Genomic DNA, 15769 nt, shown 5'->3' with positions numbered 1-15769 from the left:
TTCTGTGGACTTGCATCCGAGATGCAGCATCCCCACCCATAATAAAAAAAAAATGTGTAATTTTAATAAATGTAATGTTTACAAATAAAATAATATTATCTTCTTACCATTAAAAATAGATATCTTAATATGGGTAATGGGATATAACCACAATATTAACGTTATGACTGCATTTAAATAATTTGAGTGTATTTAATATGCTTCGAATATTATTATTATTTACGGTAATATACACCGTTCTCTGCAGTGATGGTGATCGATCTCCATTCTATATTAACTGTGTTAAGGGATGTATGAAAGCAAATTGTACAAATGGTGAGTAGATGTACTTGGATAGCTTTCTGTTACTAAGCTCAAGAAAATATAATTTAATACAGGCTTAGGCTGTTAATACTTTAAGGTACCGTTGATATCAAGATCAAAGTAATGGTTAGAATTTAGTTTATCAATTAACATCATAGATATAACACCACATATACACTCCAGTCATGGCAGATAAAATTTCCCAAATTATATATCATATTTATCAATTATTAGTATAAAACTATGGTACGAAACTCAGCAACATAGGTTGTGATAAAAAGAAAATAGTTCCATAGTGTTAATCAAATATCCTGCCAAATGGCTCTTGGTGCAGAACGCATGTTACACACGTGTTTATGTACTAGTAGGTATATTATCCTCAGTGGGATACAATCACAGAATGCCAGCTAGCATTTGCCGTATCACCACTCTTCGAGAACACTTCCCTTAAAGCCTCGCCTAGTATCGGAATACTGGGTCTCGAAATCTCGAGCGATTGCCAATTCCGTGGCCATCTGGAGGGCAAAGCCAAATTGGCTTCGAAGAAACTGGGTGTCATAAATAGAGCACGGCAATACTTCAAGCCGGCCCACATTCTAGCGCTCTACAAAGCGCGGGTCCGGCCTCACATGGAGTATTGCTGTCATCTCTGGTCTGGCGCACCCCAGTATCAGCTCGATCCATTTGACCGCGTGCAACGCAGAGCAGCTCGAATTGTCGGGGACCTAGCGCTCTGTAAACGGATGGATCACTTGGTGTTGCGTAGAGACGTCCCTTCCTCTGGTGTTGCAAGATAGTGTGGGCAGCGGTGATCACTTAACACCAGGTGACCCGTACGCTCGTTTGTCCTCCTATTCCATAAAAAAAAAAGGAGGTGGGTATCACAGTTGGTACAGTGGTATTTTCTGCCATAAAGTTTGTAAAGTTTTGATTGAAGGTCCCCATAGTTTACTTGGCTTGTCTCAAAGAATGTGATGGTAAAGTGTGAGTTCAATCAAGGATTATTTTTATGAACATTTTCTCATAAAAAAGAGTTTACTTAATTTTTATTTTTATTAAAGAACTAGTTGACATGACAGACGTTGTTCTGTTTACAATAAATAAAATAGTGTTTTTTATTAATTGGTCAATAATATATCATAACATCAAGAATTATTTGGTAAAATATGCTTCCTGTTGTTGTAATGAAATTATTTCACAGCAGAACTGTCAAACCGTGTGTCAATAAATTCTCTCATAGAAATTGTGTATGGACACATCAAAGGAAAGACAAATTTGTGGTTTTTATTTAATTTAGCAGCATTTTTCACCATTTATTCACCTTTTAAACCTTCCCTTCCTTGGACTTCCACAAATAATTCAAGACCTAAATTTGCCAAATCTGTCCAGCTGTTCTCTAGTTTTAGCGAGACTAACGAACAGCAATTAATTTTTATATATATAGACATATAATAGTACAATTATGGAAGTCTCACTCTGCAAAATCAATTAAAGAAATAGGGACTTGCGGCCATACAATAAGGTGTAGTTCACGTTGCACAGTGCTCCTATCCTACATTTTTATTCACTTAGAAGTTGCCTCTCTTTCTGTCACATGACTCTTATTTCTTCTGACAACATTAGGGTTGTACCTGCCTAGTATAAGGTCATCTTATAAAAATAGCTCAGTTTTTTATATACTATGAATAGGTATGTAATTGTTATTTTAAATAAATATTATTTACAATATATGTTATGTTTTTAAAGTGATAACCCTCACTTCTAGGATTAATACATAAATAAAATTTGAGAGTTGAACATAGCAAACAGAATTTTATAACAAGGGTGTACTCGAACTGTTAGCTCAGTTGGTTAGAGCACCGCCACGGAATGCCGGAGGTCGTGGGTTAGAATTCCTTATCGTTCATAAAATATTGTTTTTTAAATTTTATTTGTGTAAATACTCTTTAGTTGTCAAATGTATGAGTTGGAATCAAAACTATTTTAGCTAAGGAAACTGGATTCATACAAAATTGGTTTACTTACAAGTTTTTTTATTTTTTACAGATATTTATTTGCCAAACTAGTGTTGTACCATTTTGGAGTCTTGGTTAAAGGCGCCAACTTTATATGGCACATACCAAGACAATCTAGTACATTTTTTTTTCGGGAGGCTCTGTCAAAGTCGAAATAATTTAAAAATGTTGAATTCATAATTAGGTAAAAAGTGTTATGTTATTTAAGGCTATGCTGACATGTTTTAAATTGGCAAAAATAAAAAACATAAACCACAATAACTAAAAAGTGGTTAAACAATGGAGAAATCTACTTTTTTGTTTAATACCCATAATTTCTATAGAACATGGGATGGATTTTTCTGATGATGTTTCCATCTAGCCTATCGTCTAGCTTCAGATTTGCATTGAATTATGGAACACTTGTAAAGTAAACACAAAAGAATATAAGGATACAGTATATTGGTATATACATGTGTTATCTAGTAATATTTTTTATGGTGAAAGATTATATTCAGTTAAGGTAAAATGTGGAATAAGTTTATTTTACTTTCAACTTGTTTCCGACTGTGGATAAATACAAAGAACGTTTGTCATATAAGTCAAAGCTATGTAGTTGTACTGTAACAATGGTCTAAAAATGAATGAAATTGTACAACAGATGTAGCTATGTTGTAAAGAAGAGTAACAGTCTAGTCAGGAATCACTTTACAAGACATACATACAATACAAACAAGACATTTATAACCAGTGAACACATCGGGTTATAGTCTATGAAGACTGAAGGCAGCATGATATGGACAATTTATGTATAAATTATATAAAAAAAATAATATATTTTTGATTCTATGTTTATTGCAGCTTATCTCCAAAGAAGTTGTTTCATTTTGACAAGTTTTAATTGATTCTACGAGGGCTGCACTGAAAATTTCGGAAATCAAGAAAGTGACACAACATTACTATTTAAAAATGTATTTATTGCTTTTCGAAGTATTCTCCTCGAAATTTGACACATTTTTCCATACAATGGAACCAATCATTGAAGCAACCATTCCATTCGGAAGTTGGGGTCTCCAAAATGGCCGTTTTGTAGGTGTTGTGTAGCCGGTCGTTATATATTAATTTGTTTCAGACTTGACATTCACACCAGAGGCTGCCCAGCAGCAAGATATTTGGAGCAAGATCTTGCTGTGGAACTGCAGAGATGAGTGCAGGTATCACTGTATGTGGAGAACTGTGCAAGGCTTCCTGGAGAGAGGATACACAATCCCAAAATTCCATGGAAAGGTGCAAATCTGTTTTTTGATACTATTTATTTATAATTATTTACACCTGGTCCCCATGTTTATGAAACTTAAGATGTGTGTATGTCAACAAGTCTTAATTGAACAACTAAATGTCTTTAAAAGAAGAGCATTGTAATTGGATATTACAGGGGAGGTAGTTTTTTTATTTTTTTGAAAATAAGGAACGAGACGTGCAGAACGTTCAGCTGATGGTAATTGATATGCCCTACCCATTACAATGATTCTTGAAAAACCCAAAAATTCAGAGTGGCACTGCAATTGCGCTCGTCACTTTGAGACATAGAATGGTAAGTCTCATTTGCCCAGTAATTTCACTTGCTACGGGGCCCTCCAGGCCGAAACACAGTAATGTTTACAAATTACTGCTTCACGGCAGAAATATTTGCCGATGTGGTACCCATAATCTACACGGCTTCCTGTAAAAAGAGCCTGCCACTGGTAAATAATGATGCTAAATGAACTTGAAAGAAACAATGGACATCCTCATTGTATGCCTAAATAATTTTATACCAAACCGGATAACGCTGCCCATTAAAACTATTACGTCATAAGTCTAGTGTGACTCTGTTTTGAAGTCTTTTAGTGGTCGCATGACACTTATGCTGGATGCCACCATTATGATCCGCACAAAACAGAAAATTATCACGTTAAAAATATATAATTACATGACTGTTTTGTAAATGGCTAACAGTGGCCGTTCAAGAGAATCCTGGGTGTTCAAGAGCCAGCGTCCACACTGGCGTCACTGCTGAACTTGGCTGCTCATGTCTACATGTTTACTGAGATGAAACGACAGTTGCCTGCAGCTTCCCGTACTCCTGCACTCCTGCTCTGGAAAGTGTTTGCTGTGGTAAGTACTCATACATTTCAGTTATTGAAGTGAAAACTTGTTTAGCATCGTTGTGATTTGAAAGTCGATGAAACGAAAAAGCGAGACAGTTAAAAGAGACAGATAAATAAATTCATAAGATTTACATGGGAGAAAATGAGATAGGAAGCATTATACCGTGTTGTGGTACCAGGCGATCATAATTGAAGAAGAGACTGTCTTATGTATGATGCGAGTATTCCTTAATAGATTATTCTGAGATCATGCGCACGACGTATTATTTTGTTATTATTGACGTTATATATTGGAAATCATGTGTCATCCTAGCGACATGTACCAGGACTTCATGTGTATACACGGGCCATGCAGGTCTCTCTAGGGAAATCGTCGACCAGTGCCGAGAGAAACTTGTGTTTTCTATCGAGTACTCTCTTGAGAAGGTCGCGGAATAGGGTAAATTGAACCTTGTCCAATTTAACCAACTGAAGACTCGAGTTTGAGCGTTTACCACTAAAAAAACCCCATTTGTCGTATCACCGCTCTTCGACAACACTTATCTTACAGCCTCGCCTAGTATCGGAATTCTTGGTCTCGATATCTTAACCGATTGCCAATTCCGCGGCCATATCGAGTCCAAAGCCAAATTGGCTTCGAAGAAACTGGGCGTCATAAATGGAGCACGGCAATACTTCAAGCTGGCCCACATTCTGTAGCTTTACAAAGCGCAGGTCTGGCCACATATGGAGAATTGCTGTTATCTCTGGTCTGGCGCACCCCAGTATCAGCTCGATCCATTTGATCGCGTGCAACGCAGAGCAGCTTGAATTGTCGGGGACCCAATGCTCTGTGAACGGCTGGATCACTTGGCGTTGCGTAGAGATATCGCTGCATTGTGTGTCCTCTACCGCATTTATCATGTGGAGTGTTCCGAAGAGCTGTTTCACCTGATTCCTGCCGCCGAATTCCAACTTCGCACGCAACAAGTTAGGATATCATCCCCACCATCTGGATGTATGGCGGTCCTCCACAGTGCGGTTTTCAAAGAGCTTTCTTCTACGTACTACAAAGCTGTGGAATGAACTCCCTTGTGCGGTGTTTCCGGGACGATACGACATGGGAACCTTCAAAAAAAGCGCGTACACCTTCCTTAAAGGCCGGCAGCGCTAATGTGATTCCTCTGCTGTTGCAAGAGAATGTGGGCGGCGGTAATCACTTAACACCAGGTGATTCGCACGCTCGTTTGTCCTCCTTTTCCATAAAAAAAAAGATGTTTAGAGGTTCATGCACAAAGCACCTTTCACTTCTGACATGTGTACTTTGTACGCACGCAATTTATTTTATGTTAGTTGTGTGTGATGAGGACTGTTATCCCTGTATAGAATCTGAATTGGGCCAGTGGCAGGATATTCCTGTGTACAACTATCCTTTTTTATAACCACCTGAGGAGGTACGATGTATTGAAGAAGAGAGTCATAGCTGTCAGTTGTTGCCGAATAAAAGTTTAATATTTCAAAAGCTAATCTTCAACTCTCATTTCGCCAGGTATGTATGCACGCGTGGATCTGGTCCGCAATATTCCACACCAGAGACAATGCCTTCACAGAGTTCATGGACTACGCGTGCGCTCTCTCCATGGTTATGAGCCTGTTTCTGGCAGCAATACTGAGGTACGTTGATTTAATTAATATTATTGAGATCATTTTAAAAATAAAGAATTTTTGAAATTCCGATGTCAATGTCTATATATTCATATATATATATATGAATAAATCATGGAGTAGAGGAAATACGTTATAGAATTGTAAAAAATAGATCTAAAACCATGAATTAGTAATATACTTTTATCAACCCTGATTACATCATTTCTAGTTTTCACTAACTTATCGATATGTTTATTAATTTTCGTACAACACTAGCTATTTTGCCAGAAGTCAAATCTATGGTCACAGAGTACCTATTACTTCAAGTTTTTATATGTTATTTTTCGCAATTTAAGAAAAAGTTCCGAGTTTGTCATTATCACTTTAAGAATATGAGATTAGCGTTATGGTATTAAGTTCGAAATCGTCTTTTCGGAATTATTGTAAATTTAGGCCTATCATAAAGCAGGAATTAAATGTGCGTATTACGTATTTAATAGATAAATGTGTGAGTTTGGCGACATCGGTTTCCATAGTAAAATGACATGAGGCCACTTCTACTAGATTTTTCTGTTCTGTGGTATTACACACGCAATGTAAAGATGTCATCTTAATATCAATATCAACAAATATCAGCAATATACTTATTTAACTTTTTCACTAAATATATTCAAACACCTTAGATCCATCTTTTCAAATGGCTCCACATACGGGTTCGGCTATTTCCGAACAAATCGACACCCTTCTCAATTTTTTGGATGAGCATAGGGATTAAGCCCGCGGGAGTTTGAGGAGTATTGAAAGAAGTGCCGAGATTAAGAGGCTATGGGAGGAATTGTGCACTGAACTCTATGGGGGTTGCACAAAAACTAATAGACAATGGCAAAAGGTACGTGTTCTTTAAAGTTATTAATAACTTAAATATTGTAGTGACATAAAAATCTCATGATTTCTTAATATGTTTTGCAGATATGGTTTCATAGAAAACATTTAGCCAAGAAAACTGCTACTGATTCTCGGACGTTGGCTTCAGCGACTGGAGGTGGTGCATGGATGGCAGCCCCACTTACCCATTGACAGGTAAAGGCCCTGTCCATAATGGGAGATGTTTTGATGAACGTCAAGCTGGGGCTAACCTCTCAATTACTAGCAATCTTAATTTTGTTCAACTTTTTTTTTCAATAGTTTTTATTATTAAATATTACATTTATATAACTATAAGAATTTAAAGACCGTTTTAAATTAATGTGATCGAATATGATTTCTTTTAAATATTTCATGATTCTGTCGAGAATCAAATCTGTTTTTTTTTTTCAGACCAATGAACCAATTCCATCCACCTCCAGTCAAACAAGTCAATCACCGCACATTTCACAGCTCTTTTGTGTGAACTTGCGCGAGGAAATTGTTAAGTATAGAGAACCCAGGCAGAAAGAACTCTTGACTCCTCTTCCAGCCACTCTTTGTAAGTATTTGTTGCTGTGCCATTTGTGGTAAATGTAATTTTAACTATTATTACTTAGTCTTTAATGTTATTAGACTTGCTAGGAACCCTTTTACTAAGACGCCACTGTACTTCCGCTATAATAACAGTCAAAAAACAGTATAAAATAAATATTAAAGGGGGTATATTAAGGGGGGGGGGAATATTTAACGCAACAAACGTGATTTTTATGGATGCTGTTCATATAGATACCTAATGGTACGGAACCCTTCACGAGTGAGTCCGACCCGCACTTGGCCGGTTTTTCTACTGTACTCAATAACTTTTGTATTAATTTACATTTACTTTTTTGGCTAACTCTTGTAAGGCATTGACTATTTGATGTTTGAGTATGTTTGTTGCATCACTTTACACATTATATTATATTGTAATTGAAATAATTTGTAAATCGAAGAAAATGTAAATCATGATATAAAAGAGTGGCAATGAGTTTCTTGCTACTTCTTCTTATTAGCTCAACCCTTTACGAAGTAGCGGTAGATTCAATAAGAAAAAATATTTTTTGACATTCATAGGTGTCATTTCCGTGACCTACATGAATAAAGTGATTTTGATTTGATTTATATTTCCTTTTTTTATTCAAGTTGTCCGAATGTTGTTTTTCAGCCTCTCAACCTACACGTCTCAGAAGGAGATATGATGCCGCTGGCTCCCACGGAGATGTCAGAAGTACATTATTTGAATATGAAGACGGGCGTGTAGAAAGAGAAACAGTGACAAACACTGAGCTTGCAGTCATCAGGGATGCCCTATTACAGCTGTGTCCTTAGAGAATTATATCTAGATAATAGGAATTATGATTATTGTGTTGTTTTAGAATGATTATTGATGCCTTTCTTGTTCTAGAGTAAGTTGTTCTAAGTAAATAAAATGTTGTTAAAAGGTCTTGTATATTTTTATTTAAACTTAATAACTAAACATACATACATATCGCCGCTTAATAAGACTCCTTTCGTTTCTATTTTGCGAGAATTTTTATATAATTATTATATTATATAGGGTGCATTGAAGGTTGTGACCTCCTGCAAACAACGAGAAACAGTCTGTTGTGCCATAGGCGCGTCCCATGTTTTACGCCACAGACCTCGAGTATAAAAATTCAAGGCCGTAAGCATAATAAATAATTTGTAAATTTGTAAAAGGTACTATCTCTTGGCATAACTATAATAATTGCCGACTGAGTCTGTAATTTCCTATGAACTCCGGAAATTGACTAATATTAAATTGATTGCGCAGGCGGAGCCGGTTCTTTCTACGTTTTAAACGTTCTTCACGTAAAGCAGCCTCGATAAGAAACATTCTTGAAGCCATTTCAAGCCAATTTGCTAAAAAATCCAAAAAAACGAAAATGAAAAGGTTTGGTTTGGTTTCGACGATTTGAGGTTAGAATTCCGAACAAACAGCTGTCAAACACCTTTTTTCGTTCGCAACGCAAATGAATCGGAGGAGATTTAGAAAATAGAAATTTCAAACAATGTTTGTTCGGGACGAAACGTCGGAACGAATTGAACTGTAGTAGGAAACAAAACTTCGATTGAAACTTCGTCTTTCGTTGAATAAGAGTAGGTAGACCTACGGCATTCACGTGTTTCTGTCCAGCGCGTCTCTGGCAACTGTGGGAATTTGGGTGACGATTCTTTCATTTGGTCGGTCCATCTTGTTGAAGAAACACCACATTTTTCTTTTGGTATTTCCAACCATAATTAGTTTTTTTCAAACTTTCGTCGCTGAAATGTGTCGGCATTAGGTGGACAAGTAAGTTCTAATCGGAGCTGCTTCAGGATCGACGCAAGTGTGTTTGGCCGACTAACGTATTTCTAGCATTTTTTTTTATGGAATAGGAGGACAAACGAGCGTACGGGTCACCTGGTGTTAAGTGATCACCGCCGCCCACACTCTCCTGCGACACCAGAGGAATCACAAGAGCGTTGCCGGCCTTTAAGGAAGGTGTACGCGCTTTTCTTGAAGGTACCCATGTCGTATCGTCCCGGAAACACCGCACAAGGAAGCTCATGCCACAGCTTCGTGGTACGAGGAAGAAAGCTCCTTGAAAACCGCACTGTGGAGGACCGCCACACATCCAGATGGTGGGGATGATAATCGTAACTTGTGGCGTGTCGTGCGAAGGTGAAATTCGGCGGCAGGAATCAGGTTGAACAGCTCTTCGGAACACTCCCCGTGAAAAATGCGGTAGAAGACACACAATGAAGCGACGTCTCTACGCAACGCCAAGTGATCCAGCCGTTCACAGAGCGCTAGGTCCCCGACAATTCGAGCTGCTCTGCGTTGCACGCGATCAAATGGATCGAGCTGATACTGGGGTGCGCCAGACCAGAGATGACAGCAATACTCCATGTGAGGCCGGACCTGCGCTTTGTAGAGCGCTAGAATGTGGGCCGGCTTGAAGTATTGCCGTGCTCTATTTATGACGCCCAGTTTCTTCGAAGCCAATTTGGCTTTGCCCTCCAGATGGCCACGGACTTGGCAATCGCTCGAGATTTCGAGACCTATTACTACTAGACTACGAGACCGATACTAGGCGAGGCTTTAAGGGAAGTGTTCTCGAAGAGCGGTGTAAGGCAAATGGGGTTTTTTTAGTGGTAAACGCGCAAACTTGAGTCTTCTGGGGGTTAAATTGGACAAGGTTCAACTTACCCCATTCCGCGACCTTCTCGAGAGAGGACTCGATAGAAGACACAAGTTTCTTCCGGCACTGGTCGACGTTTTCCCGAGAGAGACCTGCATGGCCCGTGTATACGGCATCACCAGTGCTGTCGTCTGCATAGCAATGCATGTTGGCGGTGTCCAACATATCATTGATATGCAGAAGAAACAGCGTGGGAGATAGCACACAGCCTTGGGGCACTCCAGCGTTCACGGGCTTGGGATTCGAGCAATGACCGTCGACAACGACCTATATGCTGCGCCCAGTGAGGAAGCTGGAGGTCCACTTGCATAAGCTCTCGGGAAGCCCAAATGATGGAAGTTTTGCGAGGAGCGCTTTGTGCCATACACGATCAAAGGCCTTCGCTATATCCAGGCAAACACTGCCAGGCCTTCCCCCTTGCTTTCAATAACCGCCGCCCATCTATGTGTTAGGTATACCAGAAGATCGCCAGTCGACCGACCATGGTGAAAGCCGTACTGCCGGTCGTTGATCAACTGGTGACCCTCAAGGTATACCAAGAGCTGGCGGTTAATTATGCTCTCCATGATTTTGGAGAGTAATAGCAATAGGCCTGTAGTTTGCCGGATCCGAACTGTCTCCTTTTTTGGGATCGGATGGACAAGGGCTGACTTCCATGAATCAGGGACTACGCCTTTTGAATAAGAGTGCCGGAATAAACGCGTTAGCACCGGCGTCAACTCAGGAGCACACGTTCTAAGCACGATTGGAGAAATGCCATCCATAGCATTCGCCTCGAACACCACATATCGTACCTATGCATCAACCCTTTGCCTTTCTCGGTCAAGATTACAAGAAGAAGAGAAAACCAGCGCTCGTATCAATCTAGTCTTAGTTTTTTTTTATGATAATAAGGGCCGAGACGAGCAGGACTTTCAGCTGATGGTTATCGATACCCCCTACCCATTACAATGCAGTGCCGCTCAGGATTCTTGAATAGCTCAAAAATTCTCTTTGGCACTACAACTGCGCTCGTCACCTTGAGACATAAGATGTTAAGTCAATTTGCCAATGACCATTATAAAAAATAACACGAAGCGTATGTTACAAAATTTTAAAGATGCCATTGAGTGTCAAGATGCCACGCATACAAGCAACTAATAGTTGCCTAAATAATATAGCTATTGTTCTGGTTCGCTACTACTACGCCTACTTGGGTGTAGTATTAATTGCCGCACTTTGCGACTGCGCCTGCGGTATCTAGTTGGACCTATTTATTGTATATTATTCCCTGTTGTAATACGGGACTCCATTGTTCTCAGAGTATTCCACAAGCGCCGGAAGCTGACACTTGTCATAGTTGCCGCCACCGTCCTTTACTACGTGGAGCACGCACGCTATCTGTACTCGGGGAGCATAGACTATGACTACAACATGTACGTGAATGTGTTCTTTGGTGAGTTTATCTATTCAATGCCCGGACGACCGAGCCTTGCTCGGATTTTTAAGAATGCACAAAACTTGAACAAAAACAAAACTAATACGACATCTGGATTCGCACCGGGGTCATCTGCTTTCCGGATCACCCATTGTCCCATCTGAGCAATTATAGTCTTGTATATAGTGTTGAAATTTACCTTTGTATTCTAATGCAATTGTAGCTGTTTCTCATTAAAACACAGATAAATACATTTTTTTTAAATTGAAACCTAGCTAGATCGATTTATCTTCCCCGAAATCCCCTGTATACTAAATTTTACGGAAACCAAATAAACAATGGGGCGACACGACGTCTAATTCCTATAGATTAGTCTGCGGAGTACGTCAAGGAGGTATCACATCCCCGAATCTATTTAATTTGTATGTAAATGATTTGATAGAGGAGTTGAGAACCACAAATATCGGATGTCACATCGGTAACACGTGTTTTAACAGTCTCAGTTACGCGGATGACATGGTGGTTCTCAGCCCGTCTAACGAGGGACTTGGGAAGTTGCTTTCAGTCTGTGAGCATTATGCGAATGCTCACGGATTGAAATATAACGTTAATAAGACAGAAATGTTGGTATTTCGGGCGGGAAAAGGTCCGGAGAGGGTACCTGAGGTGTTGTTGGATGGCTCAGCGGTTCGAGTTGTAACAGAGTTTAAATACCTGGGACGTGTTCTTACAGAGCACCTGAAGGATGACAGTGATATTGAGAGCGAGAGGAGGGCACTGCAATCGATTCGTTGCAATATGGCCCGAAAATTTGGCCAATGCAGCAATCCCGTCAATCTTCTACGCCTGCCAACTTTGGACGAAATTTCTCGACAAGTCATACACGACAATGCGCGTGCAGTACAATGATGCTTTTCGCATATTGTTGGGATTGCCTAGTTACTGCAGTGCCTCGGGTATGTTTGCTGAATCGAGGGTGCCTGATTTCTATGCTGTGATGAGAAAAAGAGTTGCTTCCTTCTGGGATAGACTCCAACAAATCTCACAACCGCATTCTCCATACAGTTTGTGACGGGATGCCTAGCAATCTTTTTTCATATTGGCTATCTGTGCATCAAAAGAAAAATAGTAAATAAATGACGGTGCCTGGACTACGACGCCTGGGAAGAGCTTTATTAACCTTTCCAGATAGTTTATAAGTTTTGTGTATTTTTAAATTTTTATCTTTATATTATGTATTAGAATATCATTGTACCTATTTGTTTGTATACTGGGTAATTTTGACTTTAATAAAAACTTATTATTATTATTATGAAAATCGTTGGAGCCGTTTCCGAGATTCAGATTATATACATACAAGAATTGCTCGTTTCAAGATATATGATTTATGATCTTATACCCTACGCCTCGAATACTTTAAACTTCAGTCACTAAAATCTCGTCGCAGCAACCTAGATTTATTATATCTGCACAAAATAGTTAATAATAAAATAAATAATTCTGACCTTCTAGAACGCATATCCCTCTCAGTACCCTTTAAAAATTATTGTGCCTATTTGAAGCGCCACTCGCGAGTGTCCAGAGAACTAATTTTGACGTATAATACAAATGACTGCGAAGGAACAAAAGTATTATATACTCTGAAGTATTTCTACATTTTGAATTAATTTCGTTCGTTTTTCTTGTTATTTATATACTTCTTGAGTCAACGTATAAAGTACACAATTTTTTTGTAAATAGTTTCCCATCATCTTTGTTGTCCACTAGGTTGTCATCACTAGTTTTAGTACCGTAGACTCTCGCTACTTCGCCAGCAGCGCCAAAATTGCGAATATCAAACAGGCCCAAAAGCACTTTGACAGCCGCCAGTCCAGTGGTATATAGTAGAGGTCAGTGACCCGAGGGGTAGTAGTGCGTGTGTGCCTACCGGTCAAATAGGATTTTTCAGTAAATTTTCGGTCTCATTGTATGTCTTGGCATGAAGTTTACAATTCCACCTTCGCACGACACGCCACAAGTTAGGATATCATCCTCACCATCTGGATGTGTGGCGGTCCTCCACAGTGCGGTTTTCAAGGAGCTTTCTTCCTCGCACTACGAAGCTGTGGAATGAGCTTCCTTGTGTGGTGTTTCCGGGACGATACGACATGGGTACCTTCAAAAAAAGCGCGTACACCTTCCTTAAAGGCCGGCAACGCTCTTGTAATTCCTCTGGTGTTGCAAGATAATGTGGGCGGCGGTGATCACTTAACACAAGGTGACCCGTACGCTCTTTTGTCCTCCTATTCCATAAAAAAAAATGTATGTGGCCAGACATGATGTAATACCCCCTGTGCACGCAGGCACGGCGGGCTCGCTCGTTTGGGCGGGTTGGGCCGCTCGGCAGGTGTTAGCGTCGCGCGGACACCACTCGTGGCGTGTGTTGGCCTTCACGCTGCTGTCAGGAGCCGCGCTGGCGCTCGAACTTCTGGAGCTGCCACCGACCCGCGGCTGGGACGCGCATGCGCTGTGGCATCTCGCCACTGCGCCGTTGCCGCTCTTGTTCTACCGGTAAATACAATGCGGCCTGTGGCTTCCATAGCCATAACATGTGTATAAAATTATGTAAAAAATTGCCTGAGGACTTTTTTTTAATGAAAATAAGGGATGGATGAGCAGGACGTTCAGCTGATGGTAACTGATACGCTCTACCCATTACAATGCAGTGCCGTTCAGGATTCTTAAAAAAAAAAACAAAAAAACTGAGCGGCCCTAAAATTGCGCTCATCACCTTGAGATATAAGATGTTAAGTCTCATTTGCCCAGTAATTTCACTAGCTACGGCGCCCTTCAGACTGAAACAGTAGTTTACACATTACTGCTTCATGGCAAAAATAGGCGCCGATTTGAAAATACTGTCAAATAAAATGTTTATACCAAGACTTTAAACGGCTGCTTGAAAATATTTTTTATAGTATTAATGAATATTTAAATTAGTGTCAAGTTTTTTTTGGTGGACAGAGGACACATTGTCATATTTAATTGTGATATAATCTGGACATACCCTATTTCAAAGCAAAGTAAATAATTTCATTTCCCACGCTCCGTTAAACACCGCACGCCGACTGCATACAACGCAACAGTGTGAGTAAATCTGTGTTGCTCTCTTGTGTCTAGCTATAACGAATAGAACTCGCTCCACACCTTTTACCAATGGGAGGCTCCTTTGCACAGGATGCCGGCTAGATTATGGGTACCACAACGGCGCCTATTTCTGCCGTGAAGCAGTAATGTGTAAGCATTATTGTTTCGGTCTGAAGAGCGCCATAGCTAGTGAAATATTTCATAATAAAAAAAACCCTTAAAGACGGCAGATGCAGGTAGGCACCGCCGAAAATGCGTGTTGTTTCGTTACCATGTTGTTTCGTTCCGCGATATTACGGACCGTGAGCCCTGCTTCATATATTATACGCACCTTTCGTTTCAACATCGTTGTCGTCCGCCCGTGCTTGGTGAACGGCACTTTCTTCAAAGTATTTATTTCTTAATTTTGTACATTTTCAATCAAATAAACAGAACGCTTGATCGAAGAGCTTGAAACTATTAACATGCTACATACACCCTATCGTACGCATGTTTGCACATACACCCCCTCTCTCTCTCTCACACACACACACACACTCACACACACACACACACACACTCACACACACACACACACACATTTACCTCAATCCTTTGGAATTTCAAGCTTTTTAGTCACTGTGTAAAAGTGGAATCCTGGTGACCAGTAATACAGGTATTTTATTACCTACCACAGGCACCAGCGATCCACGACCAAAACTTATGTATCCCCTGTATTTTTAAGTTTTCGCTATATTGTAATTTTGGTTGTTGGTGAGAAATAAAAGATATTATTATTATTAAAATGTTGGGTATAGACAAGATCAAGTCCATTACGCCTGCCCTACTCGCGCTCTGTGATCACCTAGCGTGGACACGTCACCGTCGTTTCTAACCTAAACTAAGAAGTGCTTTTTTTTCAGATTCGTGATTGAAGACCTCAAAGATCTGCAGTCTTCATTACCGACTGGGAAAAGTGACACGAAACTATCTTAATTATTAACAAAATAAAAAAACTTGATCCTA

At 39.8% G+C, this 15769-nt stretch overlaps 1 protein-coding gene across 2 annotated transcripts; it reads left to right on the top strand.

Moving 5' to 3' along the window:
- The first annotated feature begins 45 nt into the window (after window positions 1-45).
- On the top strand, window positions 46-15769 carry LOC126965750 (post-GPI attachment to proteins factor 3). Of its 2 annotated transcripts, none has more exons than XM_050809512.1 (7): window positions 46-315; window positions 3430-3584; window positions 4296-4454; window positions 5976-6100; window positions 11526-11659; window positions 13984-14191; window positions 15667-15769. In XM_050809512.1, exons 1-7 carry the CDS (start codon window positions 198-200, stop codon window positions 15737-15739), a joined length of 972 nt encoding a protein of 323 aa, XP_050665469.1. In that variant the 5' UTR covers window positions 46-197; the 3' UTR covers window positions 15740-15769. The 2 variants fall into 2 exon arrangements, with proteins under 2 accessions (XP_050665469.1, XP_050665477.1); XM_050809520.1 differs by lacking the exons at window positions 11526-11659; window positions 13984-14191; window positions 15667-15769 and adding exons at window positions 7043-7153; window positions 7391-7538; window positions 8184-8460 and having other exon boundaries at window positions 48-315.

The sequence above is a fragment of the Leptidea sinapis genome, chromosome 1 (assembly GCF_905404315.1).
Source record: "Leptidea sinapis chromosome 1, ilLepSina1.1, whole genome shotgun sequence".
NCBI classification, from domain to species: domain Eukaryota; kingdom Metazoa; phylum Arthropoda; class Insecta; order Lepidoptera; family Pieridae; genus Leptidea; species Leptidea sinapis.
The sequence above is the reverse complement of the archived record's forward strand: the minus strand, read 5'-3'. Positions and strand labels throughout refer to the sequence as shown.